This window comes from Panthera tigris, chromosome X (genome assembly GCF_018350195.1).
Source record: "Panthera tigris isolate Pti1 chromosome X, P.tigris_Pti1_mat1.1, whole genome shotgun sequence".
In the NCBI taxonomy this organism is placed as follows: domain Eukaryota; kingdom Metazoa; phylum Chordata; class Mammalia; order Carnivora; family Felidae; genus Panthera; species Panthera tigris.
Window position 1 is genome coordinate 80,421,575 of NC_056677.1, and position 15,942 is coordinate 80,437,516.

A 15,942-nucleotide genomic window follows, 5' to 3' on the forward strand; every position below is an offset into this window, starting at 1 on the left:
GAAGAGACAGAATCCTAGTAACCCCAGCACTACTCAATCCAGAAATAACTTTGAGATGAAGAGATTCAAACCCAGTGATAGCCCTAATTGTGCAACAAACCCATGAACCTTTAGCACCTCTGACCTCTCTTCTGGTCAATTACTCTTCTTAGAGACTCTCTGCAGCAATTTTCCATAAGGCAAAATTCTTGGCCTTGCCAGAAGTTAATTTTACCAAATAACTCAAATTCAGAAAGAAAAGGCATTGGTTAAAATATTTGTGTGTGACCTCCCAAGCTCAGCACCAAATCACCTCAAGAACTAAATCAGGTAGTAAAATCTCTGAGTGACAACACTTAATTGTTCTCAAGGCACTTAGAGAGCTATAGAGAGATAGCATTCCAAAAAGTGCTATATGTGAGTAGAAAGTACAGGATAAAGAAGTCTCCATCACCTTCTTTTCTGGTAATCCATGACACTGAGAGCTGCATTACTGGGGACAAGCTGAGACATATTAATTCAAGGGCACTCAGATGATAAATGAATTTGTAATTCAGTCACCTGGCAACAAGGAAATTCAGCTCAGCCAGTTCATCAACAAACTGACCTGGTCTTAGGCATGTTGAGAGTGATACCAGGCTTGATAATAATCCAGAAAGTAGTAATTCCTATCATTTCTTCTTATCCCCACCCTGACCCAGCTCATGGATGTATCAGGTTGGAGCAATCAAAATATAATCCAAACGCAAGTGGCTAAACTCTGGGCTTTGCCCTTTGGGTGCAAAAGTCTTCCATAAATTCTTTCCTTGGTTGAATATAGTGATTCTGGGTTCCCATCCCTAGGAATGGCCTCAAAGATGGGTTGCTGAAAATTAAGGGATTTGGGCCTTTCTTCTTAAAATCATGAAGCATCTTTGACATTCACACTGAGCATTCTTTTGCTTTTGTTAAAAGAACAAAACCCAAAGAGGCTTTTGGCAGTGTGAGGAAGCACATGGCCCAGATGTCTGGAAATATGGGGAACAAATACAATTTTTACCTTTTCCTCAAATTCTGGCAACACAATAATAGCTCACTGAACAACCCATTCCTTCTCAAGGAAAAAGTTAACAGATGCATAAAATTATCTTTATTTTAGGGGCACCTGGGTGGCTCAGTAGGTTAAGCATTCGAGTCTTGATTTCAGCTCAGGTCATGATCTCACAGTTTGTGGGTTCAAGCCCCGCTTGGGGCTCTCTTGAATCACTTGGGATTCTCTGCCTCTCTCTGGGCTTCTTCCCCACTCATGCTGCCTCTCTCTCTCAAAATAAATAAATAAACTTAAAAATTTATCTTTATTTTACAAATCCTGAAAGTCCCCATAAATCATGTGTCCATATATACACAAAGAAAGATGCTCACTAAATTCTACTCCTGAAACCAATATTGCATTGTATCTTAACTAATTTTAAATAATAAAAAAAATTAAAGAAAGATGCTGTACTAATATCAAAATTAGAAAACACAGAAAACTACAATCATGAAATCCAAGGTAAGCCAAGACAAAGGTATAAGGTACACTCTATTGGGTATATTTGGCCCAACTTTGGAGTGGTTCTAACAGGACCAGAAGAAATATTATCAGGATTAGAGTTAGTTGGACAAGGTTATTATAACCCTTATTCTCCAGAGAAATCTACTCAAACCTTAAGAATAGTTCAGCTTTGGATTTCAGGGCACATGAGTTTGAGATGCTTATCACAGTATTAATGAACCAAAGAGATCTGGGAATATTTTTTTTTTCCCTCAAGGAATCTTTGAGACTTTCAGTACAGGTCATAGTTTAGAGAAAATTTCATTTTCCCTCATGACCTTTCTAAATCAGTAGTCCTCAGAAGTGACAATAACATATTGCCCTGGAATTAATATACCTAGAACTATTCTAGTTAGAATAGTCACAAGATCAGGCATACATGGTAAATTTGCTCAGTGATTGTCTTTCTTTTTTTTTTTTTAACCTTTATTTATTTTTGAGACAGAGAGAGACAGAGCATGAACGGGGAGGGTCAGAGAGAGGGAGACACAGAATCTGAAACAGGCTCCAGGCTCTGAGCTGTCAGCACAGAGCCTGACGCGGGGCTCGAACTCACGGACTGCGAGATCACGACCTGAGCCGAAGTCGGACGCTTAACCGACTGAGCCCCACAGGCGCCCCAGTGATTGTCTTTCAACTACTGTGCCTCAGGATAAAATGAGAAACATGTGAATCCAGGATTGAGATAATAAAATGCTATAAAATGTTAATTGTTGAAATTGTTGCTGTTGCTTGAGGTAGCAATAACTGAGGTGACACAATTTATGTGGCTAGCCTAGAGTTGATTTGAGATATAACAATTAAGTATTATTATGGAAAGCTCGGAAGTACTGGGATATCACAAGTTAGAACCTGAGATGTAAGCAAGACTGGAATTCCCTCTGTACCTAAAGTTTAATGACTCAACCAAATTGAAAAAAACAAACTCTAGCTACTGCTGGAATGATGGAAAAAAATTAAGATATATACATGCAAATTGAATATTGAGGGGAAAAAAATGTCTGAAGGTATTGCCAAAATGGAATAGCAGAAAGTGTCTGTGTGCACACGCATGAGTGTGTAATCATCTTATATGTACAAGAGTCTTGGAATAATGTCACACATTTGCTTTAGAATACTCTGATTATTATACAATTTGTACACCATATATATATACATCCCATTTGTAAGAAACACTCCCTCAGAAAAACTAAAATAGTCCACTGATACTGTTTTTCTAGAAAAATGTGACAAAAAATTAAAACAGATGTTGTTCTGGCCAGGGATAAACTGAAAATTAATTATGGCTATTTCCTGTTCTGCATTCACTTCATCTTTAAAAAGCATCCAACTAAAAGCCTTTGTGACATAAATGAAAAAGCACTTTTTTGAGCCACAAGACTAGTAACTGATACATACCAGTCTGTATGCTGTAACACACTACTAATCCTCTGAGAATTAAACAGTCTCTGTTTCAGTTATATAAATGTTTAATTTTTTCATCTTTAATATTAGTAAGGTTGCCCAGAAACTATATTATTTCTGTGGATGTCACCACTCACCAATTAGGGAAGACACCAATGCACAATCAGTAGTGAGCTCTATATATTATAGACTTTGACACTTGAGTCTGCTGGGGAGGGAATGGATTAGACAATTTAATAGACTCTACAGTGACTTTTTTTTCTATGAAAAACATTTTATTTTGTGAATTGTGCATTTTTTTTCCTTTGGATTCATTTATAAGACCAAAACAAAAGCATTTAATGATGTTTACAGTGAAATGAAATAGCTGAAGACCAGCACATAATCACCATATTTTGTTTCCTCATCTTTAAGTCTCTTAGCAGTGGGGCTTCCAACTGAGCTTGTGTCTAGCGTTTCCCAAGACACAGCCAAGCATTCTGAAGCTTCACTGAGCCTAAACACCAAGATGAATTCATAGTTCTTAATTGAAAAAGACAGGCTGTTTGCCTAGCATGTTTGCATCAGTAAAACATTTAAAATGACATTTGTGCCCAAGCCCATCTGAACATTCTGTGTTAGCTGAACTCTGCTAATGTTTTTATACCCTGGTTTCTGCCTAGCACAGTTTTAAATAGCTCCTCTTGCTAAACCATGTGTGGCTGAATTCACAAAAATAGACTCTTCTTCATACATGAGAATACCACTCCTGACATTTGCTTTGAGGTGTTTCTCATATGCACAGAATGCTACTTTGAGTCAGCCATACTTTCTTACCCTGGTCTGTCCTATGATCAATGACATATATTTGTGTGGTAGCTAGAGGGATTTGGCAATACAGCCCCACAGGCAAAATGGGAAGTTTGGTACTTTCTATCCTCAGTAAAGGGTATGCAATCTGTGGTCAGAGAACAGAGTCTCTCTCTGGGTAAATTTAACCAGCCTGATATGGAAATAAAACCCACCGCTTTGGTCTCGTTAGTGCTATGTTCTGTGCGACTCAACTGATCAATTAAATTTCATGTACTAAAGCAAAAAGGGGCATTTTTTCCTGGTGAGAAGGCATCTGCTCACTTTCTATGTGCTCAGTGCATTTATTATTGAAGAGAATGTATACAATATGTACATGTAGTCAGCTATGAGGGTGAAGTAGACTGGTTAGGTGTTAGGACACCTCAAAACTATATAGATGATACTCAGGCATGAGCACAGTGTACACCTTGACAACACACTCATTACAGTAAAGTAGAACAAAGTACCTACAAACATTCTGGGTTCTTTGGGATCTGTGGCTGCAAATTACATCCAACCAACCCTTACCATGGTCAGGCATCTGAGATCCCATGGACGTCACACTGGTGTTCAGCACATCATTGACAGCAGTATCACAGTATAGGCTCCGCTGGACATCATGTTCACTGTCAGTCTGGTCGCTCTCTTCATGACCACTATCCTTCAGACTGTTGCCCTCTAAGTCCTTGAAGGTGGAGCTGCTGGGTTGAAGAAAGAATGATAATTTACAACTGTGATGAATCTGTTTTGTAAAATCTTTCAGAGGCAAGATGATATCAGCTCTGTGGTGAGGCCAACAGTGACTGGATTGTTCAAAAGAGTAGAAAGAGGAATTTTCTGTTTAAAGATAATTTCTGTTTAACACTGCAGAGAGGTTCCCACTTTTGGAGGCTGATGCAGCTAATACTTTCATTCACTTATCTTCAATGTATTACTACTACAGGCAAGGTGGAAGAAGGTACAAATCTGAAACCACCACTTCCAAAGAATATCACCATTTCAAAAGATTTTCTCTCTTCTTATAGAATCAAAGTAAAATAATAACTAATGTTTACTGAGTGATTACTATACATAAGGCACTATTCTAAATGCTTGACGTGAATTAACTTTTTTAATCATTACAACTATATGAGAGAAAGGTACCATTAATATTCCCATTTACAGATGAAAGATCAGAATCACGTGGAAGTTAAGTAACTTGCATACAACTCATGAAAATTTAGTAAGACCAAACCCAGGACAGGCAGTCTAGCTCCAGAGCCTGGACCCTTAACCACTATGTATGCTGCTTCTCCAAAGATGTCTACTAATCAACTGTAAAATGAAAGTGGCAGAAATTGAGGTAATGTAATTAAAATAGAAATCCGGATCAGAGAACTCAGGTGAGTTTTAACAGAGAAAGTCAGAGAGACAAATTCAAACACAAAGAGGAGAAGCAGGGACTGAGAAGAGAAGAGCCTTGGTGCATGCACAGTAAGATGAAAGAGAACCAGAGAGTGAGCTCTAATAATATTGTGGGTGTAGCTATGATAAGAATATGAAAACTTTCAGCTGAAGAGTTTATCGGCCGATTTTTCTTGTATTTGTTAAATCAATCCACCATACAATGCACTAAATATACTATCCATACTATCCAACATAGAGAATAATACATAATGTATATCCATAGAGGCGTCCACCTGCAATTTCTAATATTTTGTAAGTTCTGACAGAATCTGCAGATGTGCAACACCATGCGCCATAAATTATGCATCTGAAATACCTAGTAAATGGTGAATCCATTCCCCAGTCAATGAGGAAGTAGCAAAGGCATACTCAAGGAAATGTGTTGTAATCTCGACAAGGGAGAGTGCCATGCTTTTGAATTAGGACAAGTCCCAACAGGCCTATTGTATCTCTGAAAAGGGAGGTGGTGTACCACAGAGGTGTACCTCTGTGGAGATGATAGTGCAAACTTGTTTGCTGTGCTCCACCTTGAACATCCACCAGCCTGACTCTCTGGGGCTTTGATAAGAACATTCAGTATATATTATGAAGAGCTATGCAATGGACACAATAGATACATTGTCATTCTCTACATTGGTCAAAAGGAATCACAGCAGATTTTTAACATATGACCAACCTAGATATAGAATGCTTGCTGCCCTGAATATGAAAAGGTAAAGATCAAAAGGCCAATAACTGGAAAGCCATAATTATAAGAAAATGAAGAGCATGAGAGTAAAGCATTGACCTCTTTGCTAATTATTTTCAGAAAGGATCACTGAGCATCACCTGTATTAAAACTAAAATCATTAAATAGGCCAACTCACTTAGCTCCTCCAAATTATGTCATGCAGCTATGCAGCCCTGTGGACCCACCAGCATGTAGTTCTATTAAAAAACCAATCATCTTATATTTCCTTTACGGTCAAGAAGACCAACTGGAAACACAGGCTTTACAACGTGTAGCCATTTCTAGCTTTATGGCACAGATGTTGGGGCTTCCTGTAAATACTAATCCCACAGCCTAAACAGATTCAAATTTTATCTTTTAGGAAAAAAAAAAATGGTCCTGGCCACATGGACTCCTGCATCTCAGAAGAAAGGAAATGACCTGTCTGAAACATATATTCTTATAACAAATATTAATTTTTTGACCTGCATCTCTGGTATCTGGAGCACATGAAAATTTCCTTAATTCACAACAAAAAATTGCTACTTTAAGCCAGAAACTTCAATCCTGAATTGAGTGCATTTCAGCAGTTGCCAAAACATGCTTAAGACATACGTTGAACAGGAATATAAGGACAATGCAATTAACCACCCCTTAGACCAAGGTTTCACAACCTTGATACTATTGATATTTTGCTGTCTATGGCTGTCCAGCGCATTGTAGGATGTTTAGCAGCATCCCTGTCTTCTACCCATTAGATGCTAGTAGTGCCTCTCCCAAGATTTACAACCAAAATGGTCTCCATACATTGCCAAATCACCCTCAGTTGACAAACACTGTTTACACTCTTTAAAACGCTATTCCTGTGGCATGTTAGATTGCCAGACTGTAGAGGAAAGAGCACTGTCATTAGAACAATCCGTACTCTGCCACTTTATCTATGGGACCCTGGGCCTGATATCTAATGTCTTTGAGACTCAATTTCTTTGTCTGCAAAAGGCATTTGCTAAAAGCTTCATCACAAGGCCATTTTCAAGACTCAATGAGATACTGTACATGAAGTACCAGGTACACACAAATGCTCAATACATGGTTACTGTTTATATGATCATTACTACATATGATGTCTTCATTGAGTTATAATTAAATATTATGTCTGTGGTCTTTTTATAGGAGTGATATAGGAAATATATATTTAGGAGAAAGCTTGGGGAAGATGGCGGAGTAGGAGGATGCTCGTCCTGCTGGCTCATCCTGCTGGCTTACCTCATCCTGCTGATCACTTAGATTCCACCCACATCTGCCTAAATAACCCAGAAAACCACCAGAAGACTAGCACAATGGACTCTCCAGAGCCAAGTGTAGAAAAGAGGCCCACAGAAGAGGGTAGGAAGGGCAGAGAGGCGGTGTGTGCTACACGAACTGGCGGGAGGGAGCTAGGGCAGTGGAGGGGCAGCCCATCAGGTAAGGCAGAGCCCCCAAAGTCTGGCTTACAAAAGCAGACAGGCCAGACTCCATGAGTTCTGACAGCCAGCTGGACTTAATATCTGGAATGTTAAGAGTCAATAGTTCTGCTCTCAGAGAGCAGGGAGGATAGGAGGATGCCTGAAGGGAGAGTTGTTGAGCCCTGAAAGACAGAGATCAGCTCAGCAGGGGAACAAAGGCACTGTCAAGCACCATTTCCCTCTCCCATCCCCCAGCCAAATTTCCAAAGGGAACCAGTTCCTGTCACCAAACTTGCTTGCACCATGCAAACTCCCAAGCTGTGCTTCTGTGGATGCATCCCTCCGATGGGCATGCCTCCCTCCCAGTGCTGCAGGGCCCATCCTGCAGAGGACCACCACGCCAATGCGAGCTAAGCCTGCCCCTCCCGCCTCTGTGCACCTTGCAGATCCACCACGGTTAATACCCCCTTAGCCAGATCAAAATGAACAAGCACCACAAGCCTGGCAGTGTGCAAGTAGCCCAGACAGGGGACACACCACTCCACAGTGAGTCCTGCCCCTGGGAGAGGGGAAGGTAAGGTACACACCAGTCTGACTGTGGCCGCAGCGATGGGGTGGGAACAGACATCTGGTCTGACTGCGGCCCTGCACACCAACACAAGTTTCTCCGGAAAGCACAGGAGAAATGTCCTACACTTTGGAGCCACCACAGGGAATACCCAAAATAATGAAATGGAAGAATTCTCCTCAAAAGAAAATCCAGGAAATGGCGACAGCTAACAAATTGATCAAAAACGATATAAGCAATATAATGGAGCAGGAATTCAGAATAATAGTCATCAAATTAATTGCTGGGCTTGATAAAAACATAGAGGACAGCAGAGAATCTATGCTACAGAGATCAAAGGACTAAAAAATAGTCATGAGAAGCTAAAAAATGCTATAAATGAGGTGCAAAATAAATGGAGTCGACGACAGCACAGATTGAAGAGGGAGAGGAGACAATAAGTGCATTAGAAGGTAAAATTATGGAAACAGAGGAAGCTGAGAAAAAGAGAGATACAAAATATCCAGGAGTATGAGGGGAGAATTAGAGAATTAAGTGATGCAATCAAGAGGCACAGAGAACTCCCTTTAGGCTTAACTTGAATCGATACTATGATATGTCTATCATAGTCAAACTGGCAAAATACAAGGATAAACAGAAAATTCTGAAAGCAGCTAGGGATAAACATGCTCTAACATATAAAGGGAGACCAATAAGACTAGTGATGGATTTATCTACTGAAACTTGGCAGGCCAGAAAGGAATGGCAGGGTATCTTCAATGTGATAAACAGAAAAAAATGCAACTGACAATCCTTTATCCAGCAAGTCTGTCATTTAGAATAGGAGAGATAAAGGTCTTCCCAAACAAACAAAAAATGAAGGAATTCGTCACCACTAAACCAGTCCTACAAGAGATCCTAAGGGGGATCCTGTGAGACAAGGTACCAGAGACATCACTACAAGCATGAAACCTACAGACATCACAATGACTCTAAACCCATATCTTTCAATAATAACACTGAATGTAAATGGACTAAATGTGTCAACCAAAAGACATAGGGTATCAGAATGGATAAAAAAACAAGACCCATCTATTTGCTGTCTACAAGAGACTCATTTTAGACCTGAGGACACCTTCAGATCGAAAGTGAGGGGATGGAGAACTATCTATCATGCTACTAGAAGTCAAAAGAAAGCTGGAATAGCCATACTTATAGCAGAAAAACTAGACTTTAAATTAAAGGCTGTAACAAGAGATGAAGAAGGGCATTACATAATAATTACAGGGTCTATCCATCAGGAAGAGCTAACAATTATGAATGTCTATGCGCCGAATACAGGAGCCCCCAAATATACAAAACAATTACTCACAAACATAAGCACGCTTATTGATAAGAATGTGGTAATTGCAGGGGATTTTAATACTCCTCTTACAGAAATGGATAGATCATGTAGACACAGGATCAAAAAGAAACAAGGGCCCTGAATGATACATTGGATGAGACGGACTTGACAGATATATTTAGAACTCTGCATCCCAAAGCAACAGAATATACTTTCTTCTCGAGTGCACAAGGAACATTCTCCAAAATAGATCACATACTGGGCCACAAAACAGCCCTTCATAAGTATACAAGAATTGAGATCCTACCATACATATTTTCAGACCACAATGCTATGAAGCTTGAAATCAACCACAGGAAAAAGTCTGGAAAACCTCCAAAAGCATGGAGGTTAAAGAACACCATACTAAAGAATGAATGGGTCAACCAGGAAATTAGAGAAATTAAGAAATACATGGAAACAAATGAAAATGAAAATACAACAATCCAAACGCTTTGGGATGCAGCAAAGGCAGTCCTGAGAGGACATTGCAATCCAGGCCTATCTCAAGAAACAAGAAAAATCCCAAATACAAAATCTAACAGCACACCTAAAGGAAAGAGAAGCAGAAGAGCAAAGACACCCCAATCCCAGCAGAAGAAGAGAAATAATATAGAACAGAGCAGAAATAAACAATATAGACTCTAAAAAAATTGTAGAGTGGATCAATGAAACCAAGACTTGGTTTCTTGAAAAAATAAACAAAATTGATAAACCTCTAGCCAGGCTTCTCAAAAAGAAAAGGGAGAGGACCCAAATGGATAAAATCATGAATGAAAATGGAATTATGACAACCAATCCCTAAGAAATACAAGCAATTATCAGGGAATACTATGAAAAATTATATGCCAACAAACTGGAAAACCTGGAAGAAATGGACAAATTCCTAAACACCCACACACTCCCAAAACTAAAAAAGGAAGAAATAGAAAGTTTGAACAGACACATAACCAGCGAAAAAACTGAATCACTTATCAAAAATCTCCCACCAAATAAGAGTCCAGGACCAGATGGCTTCCCAGGGGAATTCCACCAGACATTTAAAGCAGAAATAATACCTATCCTTCTTAAGCTGTCCCAACAGATAGAAAGAGAAGGAAAACTTCCAGACTCACTCTATGAAGCCAGCATTACTTTGATTCCTAAACCAGACAGAGACCTAGTATAAAAGAGAACTACAGGACAATATCCCTGATGAATACGGATGCAAAAATTCTCAACAAGATACTAGCAAATCAAATTCAACAGCTTATATAAAGAATTATTCACCATGATCAAGTGGGATTCATTCCAGGGCAACAGGGCTGGTTCAACATTCACAAAGCAATCAATGTGATACATCACATTAATAAAAGAAAAGATAAGAACCATATGATCCTGTCAATTGATGCAGAAAAAGCATTTGACACAATTCAGCATCCTTTCTTAATAAAAACCCTTGAGAAAGTCGGGATAGAAGGAACATACTTAAATATCATAAAAGCCATTTATGAAAAGCCCACAGCTAATATTATCCTCAATGGGGAAAGACTGAGAGCTTTCTCCCTGAGATCAGGAACACATCAAGGATGTCCATTCTCACCACTGTTGTTTACCATAGTGTTGGAAGTGCTAGCATCAGCAATCAGACAACAAAAGGAAATCAAAGGCATCAAAATGGGCAAAGATGAAGTCAAGCTTCCACTTTTTGCAGATGACATGATACTATACATGGAAAACCCGACAGACTCCACCAAAAGGCTGCTAGAACTGATACATGAATTCAGCAAAGTTGCAGGATACAAAATCAATGTACAGAAATCAGTTGCATTCTTATACACTAACAATGAAGCAACAGAAAGACAAATAAAGAAACTGATCCCATTCACAATTGCACCAAGAAGCATAAAATACCTAGGAATAAATCTAACCAAAGATGTAAAAGATCTGTATGCTGAAAACTATAGAAATCTTATGAAGGAAATTGAAGAAGATATAAAGAACTGGAAAAATATTCCATGCTCATGGATTGGAAGAATAAATATTGTCAAAATGTCAATACTCCCCAAAGCTATCTACACATTCAATGCAATCCCAATCAAAATTGTACCAGCATTCTTCTCGAAGCTAGAACAACTAATCCTAAAATTTGTATGGAACCACAAAAGGCCCCGAATAGCCAAAGTAATTTTGAAGAAGAAGACCAAAGCAGGAGGCATCACAATCCCAGACTTTAGCCTCTACTACAAAGCTGTAGTCATCAAGACAGCATGGGATTGGCACAAAAACAGACACATAGACCAATGGAATAGAATAGAAACCCCAGAAATAGACCCACAAACGTATGGCCAACTAATCTTTGACAAAGCAGGAAAGAATATCCAATAGAAAAAAGACAGTCTTTTTAATAAATGGTGCTGGGAAAAATGGCCAGCAACATGCAGAAGGATGAAACTAGACCACTTTCTTACACCATTCACAAAAACAAACTCAAAATGGATAAAGGACCCGAATGTGAGACAGGAAACTATCAAAACCCTAGTGGAGAAAGCAGGAAAAGACCTCTCTGACCTTAGCCTCAGCAATTTCTTACTTGACACATCCCCAAAGGCAAGGGAATTGAAAGCAAAAATGAACTATTGGGACCTCATGAAGATAAAAACTTCTGCACAGCAAAGGAAACAATCAACAAAACTAAAAGGCAACCAACGGAATGGGAAAAGATATTTTCAAATGACATATCAGACAAAGGTCTAGTATCCATAATCTATAAAGAGCTCACCAAACTCCACATCAGAAAAACAAATAATCCAGTGAAGAAATGGGTGGAAGACATGAATAGACACTTCTCTAAAGAAGACATCCAGATGGCCAACAGACACATGAAAAGATTCTCAACGTCGCTTGTCATCAGGGAAATACAAATGAAAACCACACTGAGATATCACCTCACACCAGTCAGAGTGGCTAAAATGAACAAATCGGGAGACTATAGATGCTGAAGAGAATGTGGAGAAATGGGAACCCTCTTGCACTGTTGGTGGGAATGCAAACTGGTGTAGCCGCTCTGGAAAACAGTGTGGAGTTTCCTCAAAAAATTAAAAATAGACCTGCCCTATGACCCAGCAATAGCACTGCTAGGAATTTACCCAAGGGATACAGGAGTACTGATGCATAGGGGCACTTGTACCCCAATGTTTATAGCAACACTCTCAACAATAGCCAAATTATGGAAAGAGCCTAAATGTCCATCAACTGATGAATGGATAAATAAATTGTGGTGTATATACAAAATGGAATACTACGTGGCAATGAGAAAGAATGAAATATGGCCTTTTGTGTCAAGGTGGATGGAAGTGGAGAGTGTTATGCTAAGTGAAATAAGTCATACAGAGAAAGACAGTTACTATATATTTTCACTCTCATATGGATCCTGAGAAACTTAAGAGAATTTTATGGGGGAGGGGACAAAAAAAAAAGAGGTTAGAGTGGGAGAGAGCAAAGCATAAGAGACTCTTAAAAACTGAGAACAAACTGAGGGTTGATGGGGGTGGGAGGGAGGGGTGGGTGGATGATGGGTACTGAGGTGGGCGCCTGTTGCAATGAGCACTGTGTGTTGTATGGAAACCAATTTGACAATAAATTTCATAATCAAAAAACCTGAGAATAAACTGAAGTTTGATCAGGGTGGGAGAGAGGGGAAAGTGGGTGATGGGCATTGAGGAGGGCACCTGTTGGGATGAGCAGTGGGTGTTTTATGGAAACCAATTTGACAATAAATTTCATATTTTAAATAAAGGAAATATATATTTAAATAATATTTCTATATCTTCTATAAACTACAGTCACACACTCAACTATGTTAATTTCTCTTAAAATTCAGGAACAGGAAAAGAAATTCTCCTGTCAAATGTGTGTCCTTACTTAAATGAAAAATGAGAACTGTATACCCTGGTGTACTTATAATTTTGCCTTGGCTTCTCAAAAGCTTCAAGATAAATATAATGTTTAATTGCCGTGATTTGGATGCCAGGGATATCTATTTAGCTTCTCCCAATTGGTTTTGGATCTGCCTTTTAAAAGTGGGATCATTCTTTTTATATGCATCTGGATATTACAAACCATCTCAGAGCTTCTGTTTTTTATGCAGAAGTGAGAGGAATAATAATACAGTGAAGGATTGACTACTAGGATCTACACGACTGGTAATGTGAGTTTAAAATGTCAGGTATTCCTGGCTAAAATCCGCAACATATGAAACAACAGGTGTTGGTGAGGATGTGGAGAAAAGTAAATCCTCGTGCACTGTTGGTGGGAATGCAAACTGGTACAGCCACTGTGGAAAACAGTATGGAGTTTCCTCAAAAAAGTAAAAATAGAACTACCCTATTAAATCCAGTAATCACATCCCTTGTTATTTACCCCCAAATACAGAAACACCAATTCAAAAGGCCATATGCAACTCTATGTTTACTGCAGCATTATTTACATACAATAGCCAAATTATGGAATCAGCCCAAGTGTTCATCAATTAATGAATGGATAAAGGAGAAGTGGGATATATATAGTGGAATATTATTCAGCCATAAAAATAGAAATAAATAGTCCCATTTTCAACAATATGTATGGAGCTAGAGAGTATAATGCTAAGTGAAATATGTCAGAGAAAGACAAATAACATATGATTTTGCTCACATAATTAAGAAACAAAACAAAAAGAGAGACAAAGAGACAGAGACAGAAAGAGGCAGACCAAGAAAGAGACTCTTAAATATAGAGAACAACCTGATGGTTACCAGAGGAGATGTGGGTGGGGACATGGGTGAAATAAGTGATGGAGATTAAGAGTACACTTAGCATGGGAGGGAGCCAAGATGGTGGAATAGCGTGGAATTTTTTTGTCCCACATCCATGAAATACAGCCAGAACAACACTAAATCATCCTGCACACCTAGAAAACTGATCTGTGGTTTAACACAACAATCTGCACAACCTAAAGCACAGAATTCAGCATAAAGAGAAAAAATTCATTTTTATTTTTAATTTTATTAAAATCACTTTTATTTAATATATTTCTACTATATGTTTTACTTTTCTGTAATTCTTTTTCAAATTCTATTTTACTTCCATCGTTTCATTTTAGTCTACTTCAGTGTATTCATTTTTCTCCAATTTTCAAACTATTTCCTTTTTTTTCTTTTTTCCCCCTTTTATCTCTAATCCATCAAGCCACTTTCAACACCCAGAGCAAAACACACCTAGGATCTAGCATCATTTATTCGAATTTGTGTGTGTGTGTGTGTGTTTAATTTTTTAATTTTAACATTTTTTAATTTTAATTTTTAATTTTAATTTTTTCTACCTCATTAATTCCTTTTCTCCCTTCAAAATGATGAAATGAAAGAATTCACCCCAAAAGAAAGAGCAGGAAGAAACAACAGCCAGGGATTTAACCAACACAGATACAAACAAGATGTCTGAACCAGAATGTAGAATCATGATAATAAGAATACTAGCTGGAGTCGAAAATAGATTAGAATCCCTTTCTGCAGAGATAAAAGAAGTAAAAACTAGTCAGGATGAGATTAAAAAAAAATGCTATAAGTAAGCTGTGATCTCAAAAGAATGCCACAGTGGCAATGATGGAGAAGGAAGAGCAGAGAATCAGCGATATAGAGGACAAACTTATAAAGAATAATGAAGCATAAAAAAAGAGGGAGAGTAAGGCAAAAGAGCACAATTTAAGAATTACAGAAATCAGTGACTTATTAAAAAGGAACATCAGAATCATAGGGGTCCCAAAAGAGGAAGAGAGAGAAATAGGGGTAGAAGGGTTATGCGAACAAATCATAGGAGAAAACTTTCTTAACCTGGGGAAAGCCACAGATATCAAAATCCAGAAAGCACAGATGACTCCCATTAGGGTCAACAAAAACCAAGCATCAACAAGGCATTTCATAGTCAAATTCACAATATACTCAGGCAAGGAGAGAATCATGAAAGCAGCAAAGGAAAAAAGGTCGTTAACCTACAAGGGAAGACAGAGCAGGTTTGCACCAGACCATCTACAGAAACTTGGCAGGCCAGAAAGGAGTGGCAGGATATATTCAATGTGCTGAATCAGAAAAATATGCAGCCAATAATTCTTTATCCAGCAAGGCTGTCATTAAAATAGAAGGAGAGATAAAAAGTTTCCCAGAAAAACAAAACTTAAAGGAGTTTATGACCACTAAACCAGCCCTGCAAGAAATTTTAAGGGGACTTTCTGAGGGGTGAAAAGATGAAAAACAAAAACAAAAAGACCAAAAGCAAAAAAGGATTAGAAAGGACCAGAGAACACCACCAGAAACTCCAACTCTACAGGCATCATAAAGGCAATAAATTCATATCTTTCAGTACTCACTCTAAACATCAATGGACTCAATGCTCCAATCAAAAGACATAGGGTAACAGAATGGATAAGAAACCAAGATCCATCTATATGCTGTGTACAGAGACCCACTTTAGACCTAAAGACACCTTCAGATTGAAAATAAGGGGATGGAAAACCATCTATCATGCTAATGGTCAACAGAAGAAAGCCGGAGTAGCCATACTTATATCAGACAATCTAGACTTTAAAATAAAGACTGTGTCAAGATATGC

The 15,942-nt window shown here is 38.5% G+C and overlaps 1 protein-coding gene across 3 annotated transcripts in view; it reads right to left on the bottom strand.

Moving 5' to 3' along the window:
• PCDH19 (protocadherin 19) overlaps positions 1 to 15,942 on the bottom strand; it is a 134,792-nt gene that overhangs the window by 41,717 nt on the left and 77,133 nt on the right. For 2 of the 3 annotated variants that reach the window (XM_015542228.2, XM_042974797.1), the window contains one exon: positions 4,316 to 4,488. In XM_015542228.2, the coding sequence (XP_015397714.2) occupies positions 4,316 to 4,488 (173 nt within the window). The remainder of the gene's footprint in view (positions 1 to 4,315; positions 4,489 to 15,942) is intronic. The other variant, XM_042974798.1, reaches the window with a different exon arrangement.